The sequence below is a fragment of the Clinocottus analis genome, unplaced genomic scaffold, assembly GCF_023055335.1.
Source record: "Clinocottus analis isolate CAN_PGR_092001 unplaced genomic scaffold, fCliAna1.0.p SCAF_13, whole genome shotgun sequence".
NCBI lineage: Eukaryota > Metazoa > Chordata > Actinopteri > Perciformes > Cottidae > Clinocottus > Clinocottus analis.
This window is the reverse complement of record NW_027175854.1, coordinates 1,283,926-1,309,480: the sequence shown is the minus strand read 5'-3', so window position 1 is coordinate 1,309,480 and position 25,555 is coordinate 1,283,926. Positions and strand designations below refer to the sequence as shown.

Here is a 25,555-nt window from a genome sequence, read left to right as displayed (position 1 = left end):
CTTACCGTGGCAGAAAAGTTCATCTTGAGGATGTGGACCTCTGCCTTGTCCTCTGTGATGAAGCTGGTCCAACAGCCAATTAGAATCTCGCTCACGTAAACCCATGGGTTGTCATTAACCTCCTTTGGATCACACGTCTGGCTTGAGGCTGAAAGAAATCAAACACAAATGGTTAAGCAGTGTCTGCCGCACATAATCAGGTTCCACTAAATAATCTCTAACCTCCAACAGTAATACGCAAACTTCTGCATTATCCCGTCCCGTGTGTCAAACGCCAAGTAGTGCGGGATTATGGCTGGATCCACAACACAACCCTGTCCTATTTGGACACCAACAGCACCTGGATCCAGACCATTATATATTGAAGATGGATGAACGAAGCAACGTAACAGATTCCTTGTCAGAAAGAGGCAACGTTTGTTATTAGTCATTCTGAAAGCTGTTTCCCTGCTCTCAGAGTATAGATGTTAAAATGTGCGGGGAGGAGGACTACATGGTTTAAGAACGAATCTGCCGGTTCACGTTTGCGTGTCAGGATGCCGGCCGGCAGTCGTTCATCAAGCGCGCTCACTCTGCTACGCGCCTGCTGCTTAACCCGCGCAGCTCGTGTCTCTGGAAGCTGAATTAATCGAGCCGAGGCTGCGCGGTCATGGAGGAGGTTGAGTATAAATGCCTGGTGTTTGACCTGTGCTGTGTGTGTGTGTGTGTGTGTGTTACTGTGTGCGTAAACGCTCGCTCTAACTTGTCCTAAATCAGGCAGGTACAAAAATACTCTCCAGCAAACTTTGTCTTTCTTCTAGAAGAGCGGTGGAGGATTCAGTGTCAGGGGTCAAATGTCTCCTTCCTTTTGCTGATCAGAGACGAAATGTTCTGACTGGAGCATCATGGGATTTTATTTTTTGGCATTATAGCCTTGGTGGCAACAAAGTCTCCAATCTGGATCGACTCGTCGGGACGAGGCCTTAAAGCCATCTAACGTCACGATGGAGTGGATCAGTCAGCTCTGCGCTGTCTCGCTGCTAAGCATTAGAAAATTATATCTTCAGTAAGATGAATACAAGCAATATATGTCTAAGCATCCACTATGCATGACTCAATCACCCCCAAAACAGCTGCCGCTGAAGCATAAAAGCGAGCAAGACTGATAGCATACCAGATACAACTAATTTAGTAAGCAAATGCTGCATGACACAGCGCTCCACTGACTACCGTGATGTATTTGGTGTGTTAACCCAGCAAGCCTCAATCCCTCAGAGAGGAGATGTAGAGCAAGTGAGATGAGAAGGAAAAGGGAACCGAGGGGAAGAGGGTGAGAAGGAAATTGCAACGTTCAGAGGGTCAACAGGATGTGCCTTATTTAGAAGCAGCACTAATCAGAGACCCTGGTTGAGGCAATGGCATCGCCAGCGTGGGAGGAGAAGCGATGGAGGTAGAAATAAAAATGGATAGAAAAGTGATGAATGAAATGAAAGACGGTAGGTACAGAAGAAGCTAGAACATGTTACATAATCAAGTCGTTCTCCTGTTGTTTGCTGCACCCACATTAAACTAAAATTCGTATGATGGACTTTATTTGTTCAATCCATTGATTTGTTCATAACATCTCTGACTCATAATAGCACTGATGGGGGAAAGAGCTGCTGATGAGATATCATAGTCATTTGATCACATTATGTACATTTTAGAATTAGCTGATCTGAGAGGCTGAGTGGAACATTTCGGAAATGATACATCTTTTGTTTGTTTCCCATTCAAATCTATTTTCTGGGGGAGTAATACCGTTGCTTTTTCACTTTACTTCATGGTCAAATTAAGTTAGATTACTATTCAGAGTTGGGCTTCATCGTTCCTGCAACAACTTCTTCACTGTTTCTTAGTCGGCTCAGCTTTGGGCTGCAGCTTTTCTAGAGATGGAGAGTCATCCACGTTCCCCTGCAATCTCTTTTTCCCTCCCTCGCCCCAGAGGTCAAGGCTGGTTTCCTGTTATTCTGGCCCTCTGTGTTAATGCCTGTTGCTCAATATCCACATCCATAAAGTTATTTGTCTCTTGTTCTACTGTGACAGAGTCAACGGCCCATGACTGTCGCCCCAGCGGTCTTGGTATAAATCACACTGACTGCGTAAGGCCGTGCGCGCGAGTGTGTGTGTGTGTGGCGCTGGTCTATTTTTTTTTTACAAGTCACCATAGGATATGAAGAACATTCATTTTGCCCTCTTGACCCCGGAAATGCCAACGGCCTCGCTAAGCGGTTTGCTGGTAAATGAGGTATAGAGGAACCGTTCTGTTCCCTGTCCTCGTCGTCTACTTACATCAGTCTCTCCCCCGTTTCCCATTCCATGAGAAGACATGTTTATGAACGTTGATGATTTCCATTTAGATGTTAGGTATGTGGGGGAGATGTGAGTGGAAAACCATTAGGGAGCATTAGGGAGGACAGGAAATAGCCTCATTTCATGAAAAGTGCCTATAATCACATTTGACCTTAAATTTGCTTTAATTCTTGATGCAAATTCCATTAAATAGGTATCAATGAATGTGTCTGCCTGAATAGACTGCTGCCAATTACCATAATAACAACACTATGCGGCCAAATGAACAGACCTAATGTGTAATAAACACATTTAACTGGGATCATTATTATAGCAAACTGATCGAATGCATATAAGATTAAGACCAACGAGTGTGCAGCCAAAATCAATGTGGGCCAATTTGCTGATAGTGCATTAGCTTTTGGAGAAAGCACATTTTGTTGGACCAATATCTGGGAGCGATGAATAAGTTACAATATGATGCACTTTAAAATGCCCTCTGCTTTCCCCTGGTTGTCTGCAGCACCCTGGGGCCACAACTACCAAGAATATAGATTTAAAGTTTGCAACAACAAAAACTCTCATCTGGTAGCTTCACATGTCTCTGTTTCCTAAGCCCCGGGGTATTCCAGAAAAAGATAGGAGACTCGTTCACAAATAACAATCATTCGTTTTCCGTGCGTTCAATTGTGCATATTACCAAAGACATCTCAGGATTATCTTGACATGAACTTGTTCTGTTTCCATCCGTCTAAAATCTGACGAGCTCAACAAGATGTGTTGCGTCAGATTGCTGCAAATGGTCAGTTTCAGTTGTACTTCATCAGTTTTAACTTCAGTCTGGTACATGTAGCTGTAGGTGAGCCGGTCCGAGGTGTTGTGAGGCGTACTGAATGCAGAATGTCCACCATTGTCAGAGAAGTTGAGCTCCGTGGCTGGCTTGCTATTTTAAGTCTATTTTCTACGCGTTCCTCCAGCAAATATGTGACGTAAAACACTGATAAACTATAATTTTTACCAGAAGATAGTCAATGCTGCTTTTTGTGCATGTGGTTTTTACATTACATGCATTCCAGATATTTTTTTCAGTTGCATTAAACCAGAAGAGCAGACACACAAACACAAACCAGAGGACCGACACAGTGAGTGAGAGATTAGCTCTATCTATAGAAACCAACAGAGGAGCAGAAACGCTCGTGGAGAAATGCACTTCTGGTGTGAACAGCCGGCTACTGCTTGCAATTAACTTGAATTAATTACAATTGACTAGGCACGAGGCGTCCGGGTCTATTGTGAACCCACCGTTAAGGATGAGGAGTAAAGCTTCATGAAGTCGAGCTCGCACAGATCGAGTTGAGTCCGGTCTAGAGATGAGCCTGACAAGTTGAGCTCGACGATGGCGTACAGTTAGATCATTGCTGTATGAATTATGGTTATTCCTTTCGTGGGATGGACAGAGTTAACTTGAAAGATGGTGTAGATTGCAGCTATCCTGTAGCTGCCCGACCAACAACATCACAGATAAGGAGTGTCCATAATGATTCCAGTGGTGCATGAAAGTGTTATCTCCAATGTCTCCAGATTTAGATTAAAGCATCCTGAATTAATTAAAACAACCTTTTTACAGGGGGGGCTACCTGAGCCTCCTAAATCAAGTTTTAGTTTCTACATAATTATGCAGAGCTCAACATAGCCGCACTGAGGACAGTGGCTGTACGAACAGCGCCCGTCATGCCATGCTAAAATGCAGCACATACACAATGCTGCTTGTACGTCAAACTTATTTTAAACACTTTTGAGGAACACAATGACTCACTGACAATCCAATCATTACAACATGTGCTGCAAATGTTAAGCAGTGCTCTTGAATGCTAAAAAGAAAATGCATATTTCAAAAGGTGGGTGGACTAAATTACATTATATTGTTATAACTGCTCTGGGAAATAAGTTGTCATAATGTGGGCGCTCATTGAGGCATTAGCGAGGCCAAAAAGGCGTCGCGGGCTATGTGAGCGGTGCACACACGGCTTCAGCCTGCAAGTATTACAATATGCTAACGGCTCATGATACAACTTTAGAGTAGCGTTCAACACCTTGTTGCACACTGTGTTAACATTATGGTGATTAGAAGAAAACAATCTGTTTCAACTCATCCAACCAAACTGGAATTGTGGTTCTTCTGACTGCAATTGGAGAGAAAGTGGAGTGAAAGTGGACAGAGACGCGAGTAGGAGAACCTAGAGAGGCTACGAGTGGAGTGGGAAATTGGAAATGAACTTGCGTTTGAGATGACAGAACGCTTTTTTTCACCACGCAAGCAACTCAAATATGAAAAAACAAGAATAAATGATGTATTTCTTGGAAATGGTACAGCATGGCTCCTGAAACCTCTGCACAGAAAAAGAAAAAGCACCAACATGACGCACAACTCATTTTCCATTGACTTGATAATCCCTTCTTGTTTTGAACATATTTCTTGAGTGTCAGCATCTCAATGCTCAGCAGAACAAAAAAATTGACCTCGTCTAAATTTAGAAATGAACGAACTCTGGTAATGGGAGGAGAGAGAAGTCTCCTCTTGAAGAAAAAAAAAAAGACATTTGATTTAATGGATTCAGATAAATGTTAAGCAAGCAGATTTTGGCGGAGATTTTTTGAGGATGTGATTTTTATGTTCACAGCGTTTTTCAAAATACAGCACACTTGGCCGTTTCGGTGGAAATGGTGAACACGGTTTGTTGTCAGTGCTACTTGGCAGTGTTGTTTCTGTTTGCCAGCCACTTCTCCCTGTGAATTAAAGATCTGTCTGCCTGCGTGTAACACTGTTGCATCAACTCTGCGTCTCCGTGCTGTGCCGACAACGCAGAGTACTGACAGGCGATGGCCAGGCCTTGAATTTCCATCGCAGCTAAACGTTGATTTAGATTCAAGGGATTGAGTATCTGCGGCCCAATAACAAGCCGGCTTTTCACTTACCTCGGGCAAGCCGGCAGACAGACTTGATTTCGTGCCCTGTCTTTCCTGCCTTCCCTGATTGTAAGTCACAGTGTAAAAGAGCACCAGCTACTTCAGCGTTTAGATGCAAAAGGGGGGACTAATAGTACTTGAGGCTACAGCGCATGGGGATTGGAGAGGGGAGGGGGACTCTGACGGCAGACGACGTCAAGACCGACTGTCTCCCTCGGTCCCTCGGGGTAGGGTAAACTGTTTGTGTCCAGGGTCAGTTGTGATGGGGAGGAGGGAGGGAGGGGTCAGCGGTCCTATCAGGGTTTTGTCGGAGAGGGAAAGGGGAGCTTCAAGGCCACACACACACACACACACACACACCTATTGTCCCGGCGTTTCCGCAACTGCAGATCGAGGCCTGACCATCCACAGGAAGGTAAACAACCCCTTATCAGTGCTCTGCAGGGGCCTGCACTGTCCCCTGGCCTCTCACCCCTGCATACTACACATTACACACTCCATACCACACACACGCACACACACACATGCTTCCTGCCCATCTCACCTCCCTCTCCTAAGTCCTGAAATTCTATCCCCCAAAAAATGTGCTGATTAGTCTCGTCAGTATAATAGCAAACTACTTTTTGGTGTGTGCCAAGTGCCTGAGTCCAGTGTCTGCTGGAGGATGTGATAGCGGGTTTGGAGACAGCCTGTCTTCACACTCGCTCTGTTTACACCTCTGGGAGTCATTCGTCCGTTGTCTCATCGTTGTCGGAAGCCGGCGGAACAACAAGTCCAACGGTGGCGTATGGAAGGCCTATGGCTCACTTCCCCCATTGTTCATTCACTCACTTGAAGCCCAGTCTGTTGCGAGTCATTAGGCATCTCTTTGATGCAAATACACCTGATCGTATGGAGTGTGGTTATCCTCAGCAAGCGGCAGCTGCACGCATGAAATATACGCCATCCTTGAGATGTTGATTTTCCGTTATACTCTCAGGTGTCCCGTTATATTCCAGACACCATCAGTTAGTGCGAAGAGCAAGTCTTTTCCATTCACGTAGGGAGTTAATCCCCCTCCCCCAATACACAGAAAGAGCACTAGCAAAACACAATTAATCATCTGAGTGTTAATTGGTGGATAGACAGACTAATTTAGCAAGTTTCATGCTAACTGCGTGCAACCAGAGCAGATTGAAGCTTTGGAGATTCATTGCACAGTGGTTGCCCCCAATCATTCAAGATTGATGTAGCTTTGCACAACATATGCTTCGTCGAGAACCAACAGAGATTAGCTCGTTTTTCCTGACTGATTTTTGCCAGAAAATATTAATGCTTTCCGACACGAGGGTGGCATAGTAATGAAGGCGCTGCTATTTTTTTAAACATATTGGAAGAAGTTAAAAGTACAATCCATGATCCTCGGGGTGAAGAAAAGAAGAATGACAAACCTCTAAAATGCAATATACATGATACCAGAGTGGCTATCACTGATCAAGCTATTTTACAGCAATACTATCACACAATAAAGTTTGTTGAAGCCAATTTCTTTTCATATTTTGAATGTTTTGCTCAAAAAAATGCTACTAGGCCTCAACGAACATGAAGGTTTTGAATTATTTTAGCGAGTTCTGAGACGGTTCTTCAAGTTTATGATATCATTTTCATGATATAACTAATGGAAGTGTCTGAACTAGTGAGAGTTGTTAAACAAGTGTAACTTTATTCCCTCCGGCGTCTGTGAAAAGATTAACTATGCAGAGTTTGACTGTAGAGATTTGTTGTAGTTATAGTATATGAGCAGATTAAAATAATCTGTCAGATGTCTGGAGGCTTTTGCCTTGAGTCATATAGTCTGTTTTCCTACGTATTACAGAAATATGAGCAAATACACGGTCCAAATCCAGTAAGGATTCTTCGCTCACAGCAAACACACACACATGCACACACACACACACACACACACGCACACACACACACACACACACTTCAGCTCTCTAAATACAGATTGGCCGGTGTGGCACCTGAATCAACAGGAAACTACCCACCCAGTGCTTGAATCAAGAGGTTCTGCCGTTACACGCCACTTTAGAAATCAAGGTATACTCTCTCACGAAAACATGCCGTGTACTTAGTACAACCAAATTGTACTAGCATGCTACTAAAATGCTATTTTGGGATTTGCCAGAATTTCCTTTAGGCCAAAAGGAAAGGTTAAACGCAAAGGCCCCTCCGCTCGTGCAAAAACATGACATGAAGCATTTGAGCTGACATTTTAGCTGAGAACATTTTGTTCATAGCTATTCATGAGCAGATTAAGGGTGTGATTCTGCGCGGCATAACAGTACCCTCATTAATTAAAGTCCCTGGTGAATAAAGCTGTTCGGGGGAAATGAAGTCATATGATGTAAAATGCAGGTGAGACCGCTGAGCGGTTTTCTATCCAGGTACATTTCCTGTGTTTGTGCAAACCCCCGGGGTCGACCGCGGCTAGACGACCGAGAGATAAGAGGAGATAATGCCATGCCTTATCTGGACAGACGGCCGGCATGTTGATATGACGAAGTGGTCGCCATGCTGACGAGGCGTTTATCTTGCCCGCCACTAATGAGCCATTCAGTGGTCGTGCAACTGCATGAAGCGACGCGGCGGCCAGAGGGCGCACGACCTCGCAGTCGCAGTAACGCAGCAACGAGCCCGAACCATCCAGAATTATGAGCATTATGGATTTCTAACCTCTTCATACATTCAAACTCTCTTTGTACTTACATTATGTAAAAGCAGGCAAGACTATTAAAGCAACACTGGAGCACCATTTACAATGAGAGTCACAGTAGAGTGAAAGAGCAGACACTAAATACAGTGTAGAAGGATTATTGTTTTCAGCTTCTTCATTTGTATAATAATACAATTATAATGAACAATACATCATATGAACTAATAACATTGACATGTGTATGGTATAATAATAATGAACAAGCAGGGTTGATTATGTTAAATCTGATTCTTAAATAAATGTATTATTCAAAGCAAATACTGAAACTGAAAGTCTGGATTTTTCTACCAAATCTAAAACAGAAAGATAATTAAAATCAAAAAGAGTATGATTCATCATCCATATCGTCACTCTTACAATAAATGCCGTTCCATTGTGTGTGTTTTTTCACCCCGCAAATAGCATTACTTGTATGCCACATCGCATGCTCGGACCGTCTTGAGTGCCAGCAGAGAGGAACGCGGCGTGGTGAGGCTCTCCTCCTGCTCTGTACTTTCAAACAGAGGAAAAGTGAGGCAGTCAGAAATGGATTGTTATTTGGGAGGGGCATAACATTCGAGGAGATTGAAATCGGTCCGAGGCACCGACAAGTGGTCGCGTCTCCCTGCCACCCAGTCTGACGGCAGGCAGCGCCGGCTCACTACAGTAAAACGGGGGAAGTGGACTGTTTTGACTTTCAACGCCATATTTAACATGCCTTTTTTTCTCCTTTTTTCTTTAAGCTTACTCCGGTGTATTGCAGGCCTGCGTGGAGAAACCTTTGTCCGGCATGCCTCGTTTCTGTCAACTAACACCTACGTTGTTGGTTTAGTATTTTTCTGCATCTTTTGTCGAACAACTTAGTCTTTCATGTTCACTTTTTCGAGCATCGTTTAACTGGGTCTCCATATCTCTTAGTCTTTATCTCGGTCTTGTCCTTTTTCCTATCTGTGTTTTTTTTAATCCCCTAGCTACTTACTTCTCTTTCCCACATCTTTCCTCTGAACCACTTATCTGCTCTTTGACAGTCACATAAATTTGACCCCCCACTCCCTTACTGTCTCCATGAATCAGTCTTTATGAATTCTGTTATCTCTTTCTGTCTGTCTGTCTGTCTCGCTCCCTTTCCCTCCTCATAATTCATTTTTCAGACGGCCCTCCCTCCTTCTCCAGCCGCTCGCTAATCACTTTTGTGCTTTTCCTTCAGCCCGTGGAGGGAGACTCTGGGGTAGGCAGAAAGGCAGCAGGAGGTCTGATAGTTAACATCGCGATGCCTGGCTCCCACTAGGAAAGTTGTTGCAGAAAGGGAATTATTCAACACGACTTCCTGACAAGGAAACGGCGAGCATGCAGCGGATAAAAAAATATCAAAATACAAAGACTTCAGTCAGATGCATAGATAATTGCTTGTGTCCAACTGCTACAGGCAGCTTAAATGGTGATTGTGCGTGCAATTATAAAATGGGCTGGACATATTAAATATAAAAGGTAATAAGCAGCTCGTGCCGACAAAAACTTCCACGTTCATTTTTGTTTAAAACATAGAAAAACAGAATGCGAAGTGGTAACAGTATTTACACGACGACAAACGCGGCTGTTCTGTTGCAGAGTTCTCGACTGCAGACCCGCTCGCCCCGGCTCGCCCCGGCTCGTCCTGTAGTACCACTTGTACCTGTAGAGGCGACAGTGAGTCGCTGTTGCCTCCGGTCCAACATGAGAGGACGGAGACAAAGAGCTGAGAAGTTACAGCCCCCGTTCATGACTTCATAAGTTTTCAGCAAATTTCTTACAAGTTTATCTCACAACCCTGAGTGTGTGTGTGTGGGGGGGGGGAAGGGGGGGGGGGGGGGGTAGTAAGACATGGGTGTGTACCAGTCAAATAAGCTCTGATAAAAGACATATATTTGAGCTGGCATATAGAAAATTTGAGCCTTTTCGGAGCTGTATTGGAGCTAAAACCAACAAGAAGTTGGAATATCTCGGTCTCTGAGCTCTTTTTTTAATCTGTCCCCCAACTGTACGTATGGCAAATATTAAATCTCAGCAGTAACCCTCTAAGAGGCGTGTAAAAATGATGAGCATTGCCCTGTCTGAGGCAGACGTTATATGTAAAGGTGCCGAATGTAAATACATTCTACAAACGCCTTCGAACAACCCAGTTGCAAGATAGTGTTGCAGCTGCTTCTGCGGCCGTGCACTAACAGACTGAAATAAACCAGATTCACAAAAGACTAACTAAAATAAAACGTAGACAACGTGGAGGGAGAATGAATTCAACTATTTCAAAGGCATCGCCACCTGTATGATCTTGGCACAAACAAAAAACACAGCTAAATGGCTAAAGGGATTTAGACAAATTGAGGTAGCATCGGCGCTCGGAGATAAACCCGTAGTCTGGACCATGTAGGGCCTGCAAAACAAACGGCTACATTTTTAACACAATTAACCTCACAGGGAGGCAGCGTAGTGAAACTAAGGCCGGTGTGATGTTGTCTGCTTTATTGGCGGCCGACAGAAGCCTGTCCAGAGATTATGGATGAGCTGTAGACAAGAAAGAGAGGCCTGACTGATCCCAGCACATCAGGGATTTTAATAATCAAGGTGGAAGGTGAACGCAAGAATAAGCTTTTCTAGGTTTTGAAGAAATAGGCTTTGGGCGATTTTATAAATAATCCAGAGCTGATGGAAAACAGGATTGCATGTCAAACACGAGGGCTGTGTCTGGGTTCTTCTGCCTGTGGTTTCAGATGGGCAGTTGGAAATGCGTATTGGACTTTAGATCTGGTGGATTTGATCACATAACGGCAGTTTTACTGATTCTGCAGCCGATTGTAGAGTCTTTACATTTTGCAAAAGTGGTCAAATATTTAGAAGACGCCTTGGTTTAAGGTACTGATACCTCCATTGGTTGATATTAGGACAAGTCAACAATGTACCCCAGAACATTTAGAATTAAGCATAAGTCTACAGCCATAGAAATATTCTATCACGGACAAAACTATATGCTAAATGATCTGATAGTGTTTAAACTGCACAACACCAATTCCTTCATTAGCCGGTCAGTCATGATACCGCATGTCTCCAAAAATAAATAAACGCATGACAGCAGAACACAGGCCAGCGGGCTGCTCTAAGGAAGAATTAAGGACGAATTAATACATATAAATGCCTTGCCCAGTGACCCAGTAAAGCCAGAGGACGATGTCTAAGTCTGAGATATGAATCTAGAATATCTCCAGATGCAGTAGTTATGTGTTCAGGTGCCTGAATAAATTGTGAGCGCAGTAGCTTCAGTACATTCAAACCGTACTACAGACGTCATAAAAAAGGATTTAATAAGCCTGAAATCAAGGATCTGACAGAGGAAATAAAGCTAAAGCTCCAGTAAGACACCATACCACTGCCTGCAACTGGCCAAGAGAGACATGGGATTTGTTGCAGGCTGCAGGCTATTTTTGATTTACTTTCACTTTTTCTGTGTTTACTTCTTCTTTTGAGAAACTTTCACATCGCGTCTGCTCCCACACTGATTTGCAACTGGCAAGGACGCTATTAAATAAACAAACCCCAAATCCCAGTAATTTTTTCAAGCAGCACCTTACTCAGTCTGGGAGCGTGCAAATTTGATTTGGTATACTCTGGGCTGCAGTGAGTCACACCTGATGTTTGTGCGTCAATTGTTCAGCAGCAACAATAGTACTAAACCCACGAGACAATGTCAGAGAAAATGACAAATGAATGTGACAATACTGGATAATATAATGACAAATACACGACGCCTGATATGGAGGGATTCATACACGTCACTGCAATGTGTTTCTTAACGCTTCAGCGCGGGGTCAGAGTGTTTCCTCCTGTCTCAGAACAGTGTCACGGCTCTTTCTGGCTCTTCATCTGAAGAGGATGTTGCCAAATAAATTCAGAGAAGAGAAGAAAAGGGAAAATCCTTGGATCCTCTTTCAAGAAATTAATAAAATTATATGATATTTCAGGTCTGTTTGTCGCAGGCAATTAAGGCCAAGCGGAAACATCTCCTTGAATACTGCACCAGCAGACTGAGAGACGGATCCCCCGCGGTGAAGCTTCATGAGGTCGACGCTCAACAGGTCTGCCAGTTGGCCAGAGAAAACCTCTGTATCCTCGCCATCAGCACCGATGTTGAGCTGGTGTTCAGCACTCGTGGCGATATAGTGATGTGACGTACAGTAGGTCAGCACTGAAGACGGATTCAGCAACACGGGCATGTTTTTCTGGCACGTGATCATAAGAGTGATGTTGCCTGCTCGGGCCAATTTGCCTCATTTAAAAGCAAGTTGGAAGTGCCAGTTTACTTTTCTGGTGTATGTTTATAGACAGGAGGTGTGAAAAGGTCATTTGGCACTGAAGTGTTTGTTCCAGCTTCAAGTGCATCAATGGGAAGTGAATGCGGACAACTTTATGTTGCTGACAGTTCAAGTCAAAACTATATTACATCACGGCAGTGTGCATTATGCTTTTATGGCCTTTAGAGTTCTATGGCCTTCTCTTCCTCTCAAAAATAAAAAAAGCTGCTTCGAACAGAGGGTGTATATCTTTCTTCATACTTTTATTTATCACAATTGGCACTCAGATAGTGTTGCAGTTTGTCTAAACCTCTAGTATATGATGTCTAGGGTTGAAAAGACAAGTTAATCACTAATATGATTAAAACATTTTTTTAACAAAAACATTATATATAAAAAAGGAACTAATCAAATACATTAAATGCATTATTTATTGATGCCATGTGACCACCCCAGATGCCAGATTACTGCGGGGGAGTGCGGCCTAAACACCCTGAAGCAGCTGTGCACAGCCTGTTCAGACGGTGAGGCTGGATTACGGCCTGAGGGCACAGGGATAGTTCCAGATCTCTTTGCCACCTTACAGGGATTACAGGTTTGAATTTGACATGGATAGCCACAGGCAAGCAGTGGTGGGAGTGTGAGACGGGGGCCAACAGAGGGGATCACATGAACCGTGTAAGCGCCCCCACATGTGTCTCTGAGCCGTGTGCCGTCTGTCAATAAAATATTCTTCATCACTGAACCCTGAACAACTACACAAACAACTCCTTCCCAGGATCACTCAGATGTTTAATATTCTGAGGTGTCATTTGGAGTTGCATGTTGTTTTTAATTTACCTCATGTCATCAGATGTATTTCCCTACTATCAAAAATATTGGAAGGATGGATCATCATTCAAGCCAAAGGACTTTTTTTTGCACATCTCTCTACAGATTGGTAGTAAAATTCTGATTTAGCGTGCAAGATGACAACAAAAAGAAGAGCGAAGTGATAGTTTCAGTATGAAATTATGCAAGAACACAGGACAGGACAAGATGAATATCTGCCTTCTAACTTTGGGTCGACTAAAATATGCCCTGCAGGCTCAATAGCCACTAAACCCAGTGGCCGGCTGTCTGTCGTCTGAGCTTATTCCCTTTCCAATAAATGCATGTGTTAAAACCCAGTGACATATAATCTAAATGCTGAAAGCACTGAATATCAGCTGGTATACACTTACCGGAGGCTGCAACAGTGATGCACAGAAGAAGTGCCAATCGCGCCACGTGACCCTCCATCTTATGTTTAGTTGATGTTCGAGGTGTTGGTGGAAGCGGCGTCTGGGTCTCTGGGGTGTGATGCTGAAGAGTCCTCGTCTGGTGGCTGTGGCGGCGAAAGAGCAGACAAGACCAGGTTTTAAAAGGCAGAAGAAGAAAAAAAAGAGGCTGTGAATCAATGAGGAGATGTGATGGTTGAGCAGCTGCCAATCCTCTGCATAGCACTTTCTTCCTCATATACAATGTAATGCAAGTCCTGTTATCCATCACACATGTTCCCGTGTGGGCATACGTATTGAACATGAGTATAAAAAGTGATGTTTACCATCAATAATACATTACATTGGTCATTTATGGAGCCTATGTAACACTGATGGTGGAGGAAGTGCGTCTTAAATGTTTTACATTCCTTCAGTGAGATGACAGGATTTTCCCCCCGAGACAATCCCACAATAATTCTGTTTGCCTTCCTGGTGCACAATGAGGGTCTGAACCCAGGGGTTATCTGCTGGTCAGTCACTTCTGGCGCACTGTTTCAGGAAGCACGACGGCATCGCGTGCTTTAAATAATACCACAATGCCGAGATCAGATAAGAGGGAGACTGCTCTTGTTATATGATTCATATGGAGGGAAAGGAAGAGCCTGTGTAAACTGTTTATGCACTTCCAAAGAAAAACAGTCACGTTGTTCCCCTGAACTTCGAGAGAAAAACGGTCTTTAAAAACGCGCAACATCATCACTAAAAGTGCACTTTACGAACACTTCAATGAAACAACGAGCCACCAATGAACACGTGTAAACTAAGGATGGATTGAATGAGGGTAAAATATGAAAGTAGATCTCTTCCAACGGCCTTTTGGCCCATAACTCTTTGTTTTCACAAATCTCATACAAAGCGCGTCCTCCCGTTATTTGACTGCTAATCATTGCAGACAAGCCGGACTGGAGGGCTGCTTCACTGCCCTCCAGCCTCGGACACACAAGAGAGACCGCACATCCCTGTTGGCAACAAGAGAGACTTATAACAAAGTTATCAGCCACCAAACTTACTTTTCGGGTCGCGGGGCTTCCTGGAATAAAGTAGACTTTATAATCCACGAGCGAGGATGTGGCCGATGTGACGATGTCAGGACTTTCCTAACTTTGAGCTGCCTGGGCGGTGCAGATTTACTTTTGTAGCCCTCCCACCGGTGGTTTTTTTTCCTTTTCTTTTCCTGGTAACATTGCTGCTAATGCCCCTGTCTCAGATTACATTGTCTTGTCTGGTCTATTAAACATAAGTAAGTATTAATAAGTCTATTAAACATAAGTTTCAATCTGAAAGTTATGATTGTGATCTTGTAGTTGCTTTTTATTTTGTATTTTATTTTGTATTGCAACAAAAAAATAAATGAACACAATGCTATTTAACACCTCTTTGTGTTATATTGGACAACACACAAAGTGTTGCCTCATATCGACCTCAGAGAGTGGCCCCTACAAGATGAGCTTTATTGCAGGTGTGTTTTTGTATCACATGTTTCAGAGATCCAAACTTATTTTATTTATGTATTTGTTTATTTTACAGGGACAATGCACACTGATCAACAGTACACTGATTTTTCCCCAGGATGTAAATGCAAAAGACCTTTTGTCAGCGGGCCATTGGGTCAATCCCCATTGTGTTACTTTATTCTGCAATAGATAGGGATTCTACAGGCAGTCTTACTTTAAAATGGGCTAAATTTATTTAATTCAGAGAATATCTCCACACAGCTCTCAACATGGCAGCCGCTGCGCCGGCGGGTTCGCAGCTAACGGCGCTAACAGTGAAAACAATGGCAACAGTGCGGATGTCTCGCTGGAAGTATTGTTTACCTGAGAGTAACTTCTAGAAGTAATGTTTCTCTAAATTATCACTATATCAACATCCATCTTTATACACTGACCTCATGCAACCTCGCTTTAAAAAAAAAACATTCAAAAGCTAAAATTGAGCCACAGAATGATGATGATGGATGGAAATCATATTTTTTCTGAATTTCACTGAATACATAGTTACTCATGTGGAAAATTTTATAATTTTTAGGGTGGCAACAATTTGACCACAAAGGACACGACTTCATGAGTCATAACATTGAAATGTTTCATCAAACCGTTTCCAACACAACACAAGTCACTATTAGCAATATCCTAACATTGTTTGGTAATATTTCTCTTACCTGGCTGTAGCGACAGGACATGCTCATGTAAAGTTATACTGCTGTGGTCACAAAAACAGCTAAAAGATGCAATAATAAAAAAGCATTACACACTGAAAGAGATATGTTCTAACAGGTACACATAGTTGCTTTAGTTAAATACTGTAAAATGTTAAACCCATTATATATTTTTAAATGGTTACAGGTGTGCTGGTCTGACCATCAACTCATAAGCGCTATACGATTTGGAAATCATAGTTTGAATATGTGTTTCATATATTGTCTCTATATAATCCAACAAAATATTTTAGCTCTTTATTAATGCTTGATTTATCCTGATAAAACGTCAAAATGAGAACACGCAACCAAATCCTTTGAAGGAACAGCATGTTATATACAGTACCACGCCACTCGTCCTGTGTGGGGAGAACCGGAGTGGAACAAAGAGTAGACATAACATCCTTTCTGTGCCGAACAGACTCACAGGAGTCATCATCCTGTAAAATCAACTCTCCACACAAAGTCCATTGGCAGCAGCGGTAAGAGTGAAGAAAAACAAACGTATGGACTACACTTCAACAACGCCACAAAAGCATTTAGAATAATAACAAAACTGTTGCAGCAAACCACATTTATCAAACAGCAACTCTGTTTCCCTTCTCTCTCTGAATTTTACTCCACATGTGTGTGTCATGTGTTGCACCAGCAACTCTGGCAACCAGCTCTCTCTCCATCAACTTCCATTCTAAAGTCAGTAAAAAAACAAAGTCAGGTTGTTTTTTTGTGAGATTTGTTTCTAATCCTGACATTTGAAGAGGAGTGGGGGTTGAAAGGAGACTTTGAAGTCTCCTTTTCTATGTATGGAATGTGTGATTCAGGAAGAAGCTGTTTGGACATCTCAGCAACAAAGTGCAGCTGCAGGACAAAACAGAAACAGCTTGTTACGGATTTTGTAAAAATAAGTTCAATCACAAAGATGCAGAGAGATGGATGGAAAGCATCGTCACTGCTGGTGACGATGCTTGATGGGATCTCTGTATTGCCTCGTCAACCAGGACGTGTAATCACACAAACAAATCTATATTTTTTTTGGAGCAACCATTTAAGAAGGTCTCCAGTGTATTAATACCCACTTTAATGAAGCACTAAACTTCTGCTCTTCAGCATATAATTCACATGCACAGGAATACCGTCAAAAGAATATCTCTGTGACAATCATTTTAAATTGATTTAATGGGCGCTGGAACTGCAGACACTCAACGGGCTTAATCCAGTTAATCCATGATTGCATATCACGACCGCCGAACCACAAATTGCACTAATTTACACGTGCGAGTGCTACAATCCCATGGTGCACTGCAACAGTTACACTGTACATAGTTTACCGAGACCACTTGATATTCGGCTTGTTGACTCTGTGAACTCGCCTCGACCTCATTCCTTCAGGCAGCAGGAACAAAGAAACGCACATGGGATCTACACTAAGTAGAGACAAATCGTGCCGCGTGTAACTTAAATGATCGCAATCCTGTACTGGTCCACGTGACTTGTAATAAGATGCTGGGGGCGTATGTCACGGTTGGCAAGCGTTCAAGGTATTCAAGGTACTTCATCACATCTGAGGCTGACACTTCCACTGCAGCACTCTCTTTCACTGGCTTCCCTTTTTATTGGAGCCTGCGCTCGCCTCCCCCCCACCCATGAGTAGTGTTTCAATAACAGGAAACAATCGGCCGTCGTCTTTCATCGCAGGTTGACGTCGGTTCCCGCGTGGTGCCACCGGGTCTCTGAGTTGCCAGCCAGTCAGCCCTCTGCAGTCTACAGCAGAGAATAAAGTGGATGTAAACCAGCTTACTCGCTTCCTTATCGTCCTCCAAGGAGGGGGGCGATCTGACGCACTCCCCTCACAGCGGCAATATCCAAGACTGAACCTGGATGAACGGAGGCCTCGCAAAGTCATTGACATCTGCTATTTTCATAAGGCAGCAGCTGATTGACAGGGCCCGAGAAACATCTCTGCGTGAAACTAAAAGCAGCCAGCGATCTGGTGCTGCTTCATTTCACATTGGAGCCACAACGCTGCATGTAATTGTCTGTGACAGTCTAAGAAAGGATTATTTCCTCAGCCAGCCAGCCCCTGTTTCAAGCTGTGAATGTCCTCACGTCACCTCTGGAGAGATAACGCACTGGTAGCGCGGATGATTCCCGTGAGAGATCCTCCGTAAACCAGGTTACATTTTAGCCTACAAGCCTTTGCTATTCTGTTGGCACGGTCCCTTTACAGCAGACACACATGTGCATGTGTTATGTAACCGTAGACATGTTTGATCTGCTTGTGCCACAGCAGTTATGTCAGACTCTGCAGCTGCAGTAAGAGCACACAATTATATGTGTTCCATATATTTTTTTTAGGTTAATCTGATCTGCCTCGGAAGCCTCTGACAGAAGGTTTTGTTTGCACATTTGCTTATTAAAATGGATTTTTATAAAGATTTAACCATTAACTCTAAAGGTAGATGAAAAATGTAGCTTTTGTTGACACCTATCTACAAAAAAAGTGAACTGAATGTGGGCTTTTTTACTATGTGGGTCCTATATAGCACTTTGTATATTTTATTCCATCTTTATATTGTATTCCATCTGTAATCCAGTAATTTCCCTACTGAGGGACTAATAAGGGATTATCTTATCTTATCTCTTATCTTATAATGTAAACATATATTGATTTTTACTTTAGTTTTGAAAGACCCTGACATTGAAGTCCCGGTATTGTTCCTTTGCATTGCTGCTTTATTGATGCCTGGACGAGTATTTAGTTTGAGTTCATAATTGTGTACTTGAAGGGTCTGCCTCGAGTAATCGTACTCATCGTGCTTTTCCTCTCCTGTGTCTGTTTCTTCCTCTCTCTGCTACGTGACCGCCATCTCCTTTCTTCCCCTTTTGTTTTGTACCTTTATGAGGTAAACGCTGCATTCCTAGCATTCGAGCAGTATCCTCAATGGCTTTGTGAAAGTGCTCGCAGACGCCTTTTGGTGATTGACTTTCCGATGGACGCATCCTGTCCCCCCTTCAGAAGCTGTCTTCCTCTTCCTCATCCCCACAGCGCAGCCATGCTCACAGCTCTCCTTGGAGGGTACTCCGGATACCTGTTGCAGTGTTTGCTCGGCTAGCTGGAAGTGTGTGTGTGTGTGTGTGTGTGTGTGTGTGTGTGTGTGTGTGTGTGTATGAGGAAGGTGATAGGTAAAGGAAGACATGTTGGTCATCATGGGCTCAAAGGAAAAGTTCTAATAACAGCAGTGCACTGTGGCTGCAGCAGCGTGTCCGGCATCCTGTTGTGTCTACACGCTCCAGCACCTCGACCGTGTTGTCTGCTCATAGCGACACTTTTTCCTCTTTGGTGTGTCTGTGTTTGTGTACGTGTTTGTACAGGATTACTCATCCAGTCAGTCTGCCTGCAGTCAAATATTGTAATATCGTTTGCATCTTGTAAAAACGCAGTGACGCTATAAACAAATTCAAATATCATGTTTTTTTCCATATACTTTAATTTTCTTTTCTTTTTCTATACATATACCACTTTATACTCCACCATGTTACATGAGTGCATCTTGATGGAAAAAATATATATATATTTCTGTGCTTTAAAAGAATTAATAGAAAATGATGTATGAATGTGAGTTAGTTGAGCGTTATGTGAATCTGCTCGTATACAGTTCACCCACAGTGGGTGACCTCTGCTGTTGTTGAATGGCACAATCATAAAGGGCTCTTTTATTGACCTATGAACTCTGGACTCTAGACGGTCGGGTTAAAGTGGAAAATGAGACTTTGTAAAGTGCAGGTTGAACCCGGAGGTGCCTTAAAGGTTAGGAGATGGTCCACACCTCTTGTATACATACATATATACCCGTTGAGATGTCACTCGGACGCATCCACATACCTGCTTCGCACAGAACAGAACCGATACTTATAGAAAGACACGAATGGATTTCAAGATGCAGATTAATTCCTAGGATTTGTAGATTCCTCCTGCTCGAGTCGGAGCCGAGTTAAGGCATCTTTGATCTTTAACGACCTCCAGTTTCTTATTTCCTACTCTTCTTTTCTTTTCTTTTTAGCAAGAAGAGTGATTAGGGTATGGAATTCAAGTTCATGTTATGTCCTTATGAGATAAAAAATAAAACAACAGCAACCAGACCCATCTAGTCATGTTGTTTTACTACAGTGCATCAATCGCCTTGGAGACTTGGTTGAAGACCTCATCCGGTGGGAGCTCAGAGTCCACCTAGGATGAAGAGAATCCACATTAGAGTTTCCACATTAGAAAATTGATACAGCATCGTATCGCGATATTTTGCGCAGTGATATTGTATCGATACATGGAAGCCAAGTATTCATCTTTTATTTAATCAATTGTAAACGTTTTTGGTCCTCGAATAGTAAAATCGATGTATTTTTTGTTGACAAAGCTTTCCTTTGGGGACAATTTGCGGTTAAAAAAAAAAGCAAATGAATCGCAATATATCACAAAACTCAATGTATCGCAGTATCGTGATGATATCGTATCGGGACTTAAGTATCGTGACGATATTGTATCGTGGGACCTCTGGTGATTCCCAGCCCTGCTACGCACCTTCCTGACAATGCCGCGGCTCTCGTAGAAGGCGATGACGGGCTCGGTGGCTTTGTAATACAAGTCCAGGCGCTTCTTGATGGTCTCCTCGTTGTCATCAGCCCGGCCGCTGGTCTCGCCGCGCTTCATCAGCCTCTTGACCATGGTCTCTCCTTTTGCGTCCACGTACAGCAGCAGGCAGGGTTTGCCAATCTGCAGGATCAAAAGGGGAGTTTGCTCGTTCCAGTTTCTTTCCATTGTTCTGCGGGGGGATGAATTATAGAACAAAAGAACCTCGTGCCCTCCCTCTTCCTCGGGCCCTACCTTCTTCTCAAACTCCTCGCCCTGCTTCACCTCACGGGGGTAGCCATCAATAAGGTAGCCCTTGGACACATCAGCCTTGGCGATCATGGCGTCCTTAATCATGTCCAAGACCGTGTCCTGAAAAACAGACATTACGATCGACCTCCGCAATAATATGGCTCTTCTGATAGAAAATACACCCGGTTGCTAGTTTATTATCCTGCCGTTAATATCAATGAGGGTGCGCTAAATAACAAAACTCTCTGTGTAATACAGGCAAACAACACCACCAACATCCTCCAACATGATCCTAAATCAAGTTGACTGATAACTTCAATAAAAACTGAACAATATAAGCTTTGTGAAGGTGATGCAGGAGTGTTGTATTCCATCATGAGTCCTACCAGGGGCACCAGCTCTCCCTTCTGCATGATGGCCTGGAGCTGCTTGCCCCTCTCGGAGCCAGAAGCCACCTCAAGGCGGAGCAGGTCTCCAGATGACAGGTGGGTGTAGCCGTACTTTGCCACTACCTTCTCACACTGGGTGCCCTTTCCAGAGCCGGGCCCACCTGAAGAAGACAGACCAAAGAAAGCATCGGTATATGTATATAGCTCAAAGGAGACGGTTGTGTTTTGAATTTCAATGTGTTTTGTCGCTGAATGAGACACTATTCTGCCTTTGTTTACTCACCCACAACAAAGATGATCTTAGCATCTTTAATTTTGTCTGAAATGAGCACATACACAAACACATTATGAGTGCACACAAGTTTTCTTGGAACAAAAATAAGTAATACACACAGACACTTCACAAATAAATTGTTGGAACAAACCATCTCGACGGTGAAAGGTGGAGGAAAGCTCCTCAGTGGCGGTAGTACTCCACATACATCCCATTTTGAATAGAGACACAGTGTTGGCCGGTCACTATGTGACTGCTAGCTGGTGTTGGTTTGTGCAAATTACTCAAACAGTGTTGCCATGGCCACTGTTGTCACATGATTATTTTATTGAGTCCGGTTTAAATAAAGTTACAGGGAAAGTATGAGTTATACGATAATCAAATGTGCAAAAAATACAAATAAACTATTTTTAACTCTTAACTATATAGTATGATAATGTGTACAGCTATATTATTATATTATATTAACTATATTATATAATAAATATGATTACACAATGTTGTTAAATGCATTGTCGTAACATTTTTTTAAAGGAAAATCATAAATGCTGTGTCATAAAATGTTAATCGTAAGACCTCCACTGTAATCTCAATAACCACCAGAAGAGGGCAGTAGAGCATAAGCGAACACAACAAGTCTGCTTCTGCATTATTTGAACTCAATTCATTATTAATGAATTAAATCACCAACAATCAAACCTACAAGATAAATGAATTACCTGCCATTCTTCTGGGTTGGATGAGTACCTTCCTTCAACTACAAAGAAAAAGGACAAAGAAGAGCACATAAGGTTACAGCAGCAGACATTTCTTAAAGTCTTATAAAATGTTCACTTTATTCAGAGAGTCGATTGCAATGGCGCAGGGTCTATGCCAGAAGTAATACCTTGTTGATTGTGTTTTTTATCATTTGATACTTTATCAAATATCAACGTGGGATTTCCAAATCAATAGCTTCCCTTTGTAAATTGTGTATTTTGTACCATGCAATAATAAAACACGAACACACGACACCCACTTCCAGGCCCAAACGTGTTAACTCAGTGTTCTTCTTGCAAACATGCAAACAACAGCAGAAGTAGCCGGTAATAGTTTGAGTGTTGTCGGTGATGTTAACGTTGGTGTTCACCTATGCATCCATCCAAACACTTCACAGATGAGTAATGGGAGCAGTGAGTAATTGTTTTATTAATAGAGATGTAACAATGTGGCCTCACTTAACTGATACCCATCGAGCACAATCATAAGTGGCTTTTCCACTGATGAAAAGCTCTCGTCTCTCAACATTAGATTGAGACAGGAAATGCTTCTTAATTATGTTAACGGTATTAAATATATATATCTAAAGAAGACAACAGCCGTGTGGTTTCCTGTTCACACTTCTCTTATCGCTGAAGAACGAGGGAGGAAACCAAGGGAGTCGTTGTTGCTTTCTGCCATGTGGAAATAGATATCTTCACCATGTGTCATGTGATAACGAGCGTGTTTGAAAGAAGTGCCTTTAAATAACTTGAAGGTTTGGCTCAACAGGCGCTACCTATGCGCTAAAATAAGCATCAAGTGGCGCCGATGTCGGTTCAATCCGGCAAATCTGATGACGCCGTGATCGAAAATTCTGCTCTCAAATTTTGCATATATTCTAAAAGCATGTGTTCCCGTCAATAGAGTTAATCCATCTGATATTTGGAAATAATTCAGAGTCTGAATGTCTACACATGCCAAATATACATTAGAAGGCTACTGTATTTGGGTTATATACGAGGCCGAGCTTTAGTATCTGTATCTATTATTTACAGGACCATTATGCGTACGGGTAAGTGATCTGTCCACGTTCCAGTTTTGCCAAGTGATTCATTCCATCCTACACACATGCAGTACAGTACGTCCATCATGTAACCTGAGAAGTTGCTGGACTGAGTTTTGTGAAACCAGATTTGTGGTAGTTGAAGTAAAGGACTGACTTCTTATGTTACACGGTGCAGCTTGAATTTAAGTGTTTTGGCTTGGTCACGAGGGAGGAAAGAACATACTGCACACAGTTATAATTAAAAACATCTTTGTAGGTGCAGTATTACACATTCTGAATATTATTGTGGGATTTTAGACTTTTTTTCTAAGTCTTGGTGGGTTATTCTACACCCTGCATATTTTCCTGAGCCATACTTTGCAGGAGAACCAGAAGGGGAGTGGGACATTGGATTAGATTCAGGACTTCGGCCTGGTGATAATGTTCTCTCACTCCCTCAAGCCCGCGATTTAAACCAGACTGACAAACACGTTTTTAGGAATGCATGTACGGTATTAGAAAGGTTGGTTGTTTAATGGCAGCTAGACTGCAGCAGAGGAAGACCGTCCTCTCACTAGTCCAGTGCTGACACACGCTGTTCACCGTGAAGCTATATTTTATAAGAGTAACACACCAAATGCTTCCAGCTTGTTCTCTGATTCCCACATGCAACCCTCCTCAGCACCGGTGCTGCTTGCTGCTTCTCAGGTGTCTCGGTTTTATGTCAGGGACCTTTAACCCGGCCGTCTGTGTAAATGTCACTTGGAGGCTGGCATCCGAGTCAGCAGAGAGCCTGTTTTGTGATTCCCTCCCCCGGCCTATTATGGTGCCATCTCGCGGGTCCCCTGCCTCGCTGGCATTTGAGAAGCATCTCGGTTCTAATAGAGTGTGAACAACATCGCATGGCTCTCGGGACGTGTGTGTGTGAAGATTGCACTCAATACTGCATAGAATTGTTGGCTACTATGTAGCCAAACTTCACATGGATTTGTTGGAGAAATAGTGCCAATACATATTCCAACAGGCTTCACTGGATCAATAGCAGCACTGGAGATCAATGTGGCAAGACGTTTGAGCCAGACTTCCTCATTTTGTGGGCAAAGCCCTGTGAACGTTCTGCAGGATTAGATCCATGTGGTTTCTCTTGACATGTATGAATCTCTTTCTGCAGAAATAATGTGCTGCTAATACAGAATTAAACCTGAAACACTGAGAGACATTTCAACATTTTCTTTTTGTAATTCAACCCTTGATTTGAAATGTAGAGATCCCCCACCCCCAAATGTTAGTCACCAGTCGCACCCTCATGTCTTATTACTGTTTTTTAACATCTGGCCCGGCTAAAAAAAGACTCAGCTGTTAAGGGATAGCATGTCAATCATTCTCAAAAAGCACATGGGGAAGAAGCTTTCACCGACCGCTTCACCGAAGCAACAGGAGAGAAAACACAGTAGCAAGCACAAGATCTATTAGTGCATTCTCTCTGTGTACCGTTACCAAGGCCCTCTGCAAATTAATAGAGCGTACTGTTCCTTTAAGGGAGAACAGGGGACCCTTTGACGTCAGTGCAGGGGAAGATATTCCATTATGTTTGTGAAAGGATGGAGCGAGATAATGTCTGTGTGAGCTGTGGCTGTTTGTGGATGTGTTTGTGTTCCAAATTGCAAAGCTTTGGTTGACTTTAATGTGTGCCATCTACTGACAAGAATCAATAGCACTCAGCCCCTAATCAGATGGTGATGGCTGTTACTCGGGCAAGAGCATTGGCAGTGGAATTAGAAGCCCAGCTGCATGCAAACAGCCTTCAATGGCTGGAGGTGGAGGATAATGTGCACGTGGTATTGGAGTCAAGGCAAACCATATGCAATGAAATGTCTGGAGGAGGGAAAAAAATGATATTGCACCTTCTTCAGCCATGATAAATATGTTATTCATTAAGTATCATCTCTTTCAGAGCTCAATGCCTTCGCGCTGTGCAGAAGCGCCTCATCTTCTGACAATGTCAACCATTTTGAACGGCACGGCGAGCCAAAGATTCTGGAGGAACCAGATGACAGTTTACCATTCGCAGTCCGCTATCTCGCTTTCCATCCCTTCAAACAGACCTGCCCACATTCTTTCTCCCCGTCCTCTCTCTATTTTCTCACTGCCTCTCGCAGTCAGACTCACTCCCTGTCGTTTCATGCTTCCTCTATAGAGCCTTTGTCCTCTGTACTGACCTCTCTTTGGCGCTGTGGCTCTAGATCCCAGTGCAAGGGGCTGCCGTCCCTGGATCCCCGTGTGTGTGTGTGTGTGTGTGTCTGCACAGTTCCTACTGCACGGCAGCCCTCCCTCCCCCTTGCTATGCCTTTTTATAGCGACACTGAGCCTGCTCAGCTGGCATGTTGCATTCTGGGTAA

At 43.1% G+C, this 25,555-nt stretch overlaps 2 protein-coding genes across 4 annotated transcripts in view; both read right to left on the bottom strand.

Annotated features, from left to right (window-relative positions):
* eng (endoglin) overlaps positions 1-14,917 on the bottom strand; it is a 34,975-nt gene extending 20,058 nt beyond the window's left edge. The window contains exons 1-3 of one of the 2 annotated variants that reach the window (XM_068574593.1): positions 14,645-14,917; positions 13,557-13,699; positions 6-148 (exon numbers count right to left, since the gene is read on the bottom strand). In XM_068574593.1, coding sequence (XP_068430694.1) covers positions 6-148; positions 13,557-13,614 — 201 coding nt within the window. In that variant the 5' untranslated portion in view covers positions 13,615-13,699; positions 14,645-14,917. Of the gene's footprint in view, positions 1-5; positions 149-13,556; positions 14,077-14,644 lie in introns of those variants that run through there. The other variant, XM_068574592.1, reaches the window with a different exon arrangement.
* Positions 14,918-19,975: 5,058 nt separating this feature from the next.
* On the bottom strand, positions 19,976-25,505 carry ak1 (adenylate kinase 1). 2 transcript variants are annotated; one of them, XM_068573687.1, is made up of 7 exons: positions 25,376-25,505; positions 22,090-22,127; positions 21,380-21,415; positions 21,094-21,257; positions 20,711-20,827; positions 20,408-20,599; positions 19,976-20,059 (listed from the first exon to the last, which is right to left on the bottom strand). In XM_068573687.1, the coding sequence occupies exons 2-7, from the start codon at positions 22,094-22,096 to the stop codon at positions 19,994-19,996; spliced, it is 582 nt and encodes a 193-aa protein (XP_068429788.1). In that variant the 5' UTR covers positions 22,097-22,127; positions 25,376-25,505; the 3' UTR covers positions 19,976-19,993. The 2 variants fall into 2 exon arrangements, with proteins under 2 accessions (XP_068429788.1, XP_068429787.1); XM_068573686.1 differs by lacking the exons at positions 22,090-22,127; positions 25,376-25,505 and adding an exon at positions 21,522-21,614.
* Positions 25,506-25,555: the final 50 nt, after the last annotated feature.

Excerpts from the sequence above, each read along its gene's own strand:
- ak1 (XM_068573686.1), bottom strand. The coding sequence starts at position 21,585 with ATGGGATGTATGTGGAGTACTACCGCCACTGAGGAGCTTTCCTCCACC. Across the intron at positions 21,416-21,521 it reads CACCTTTCACCGTCGAGATG|ACAAAATTAAAGATGCTAAG; the intron begins GTTTGTTCCAAC and ends TGCTCATTTCAG. Across the intron at positions 20,828-21,093 it reads AGGGAGAGCTGGTGCCCCTG|GACACGGTCTTGGACATGAT; the intron begins GTAGGACTCATG and ends TCTGTTTTTCAG.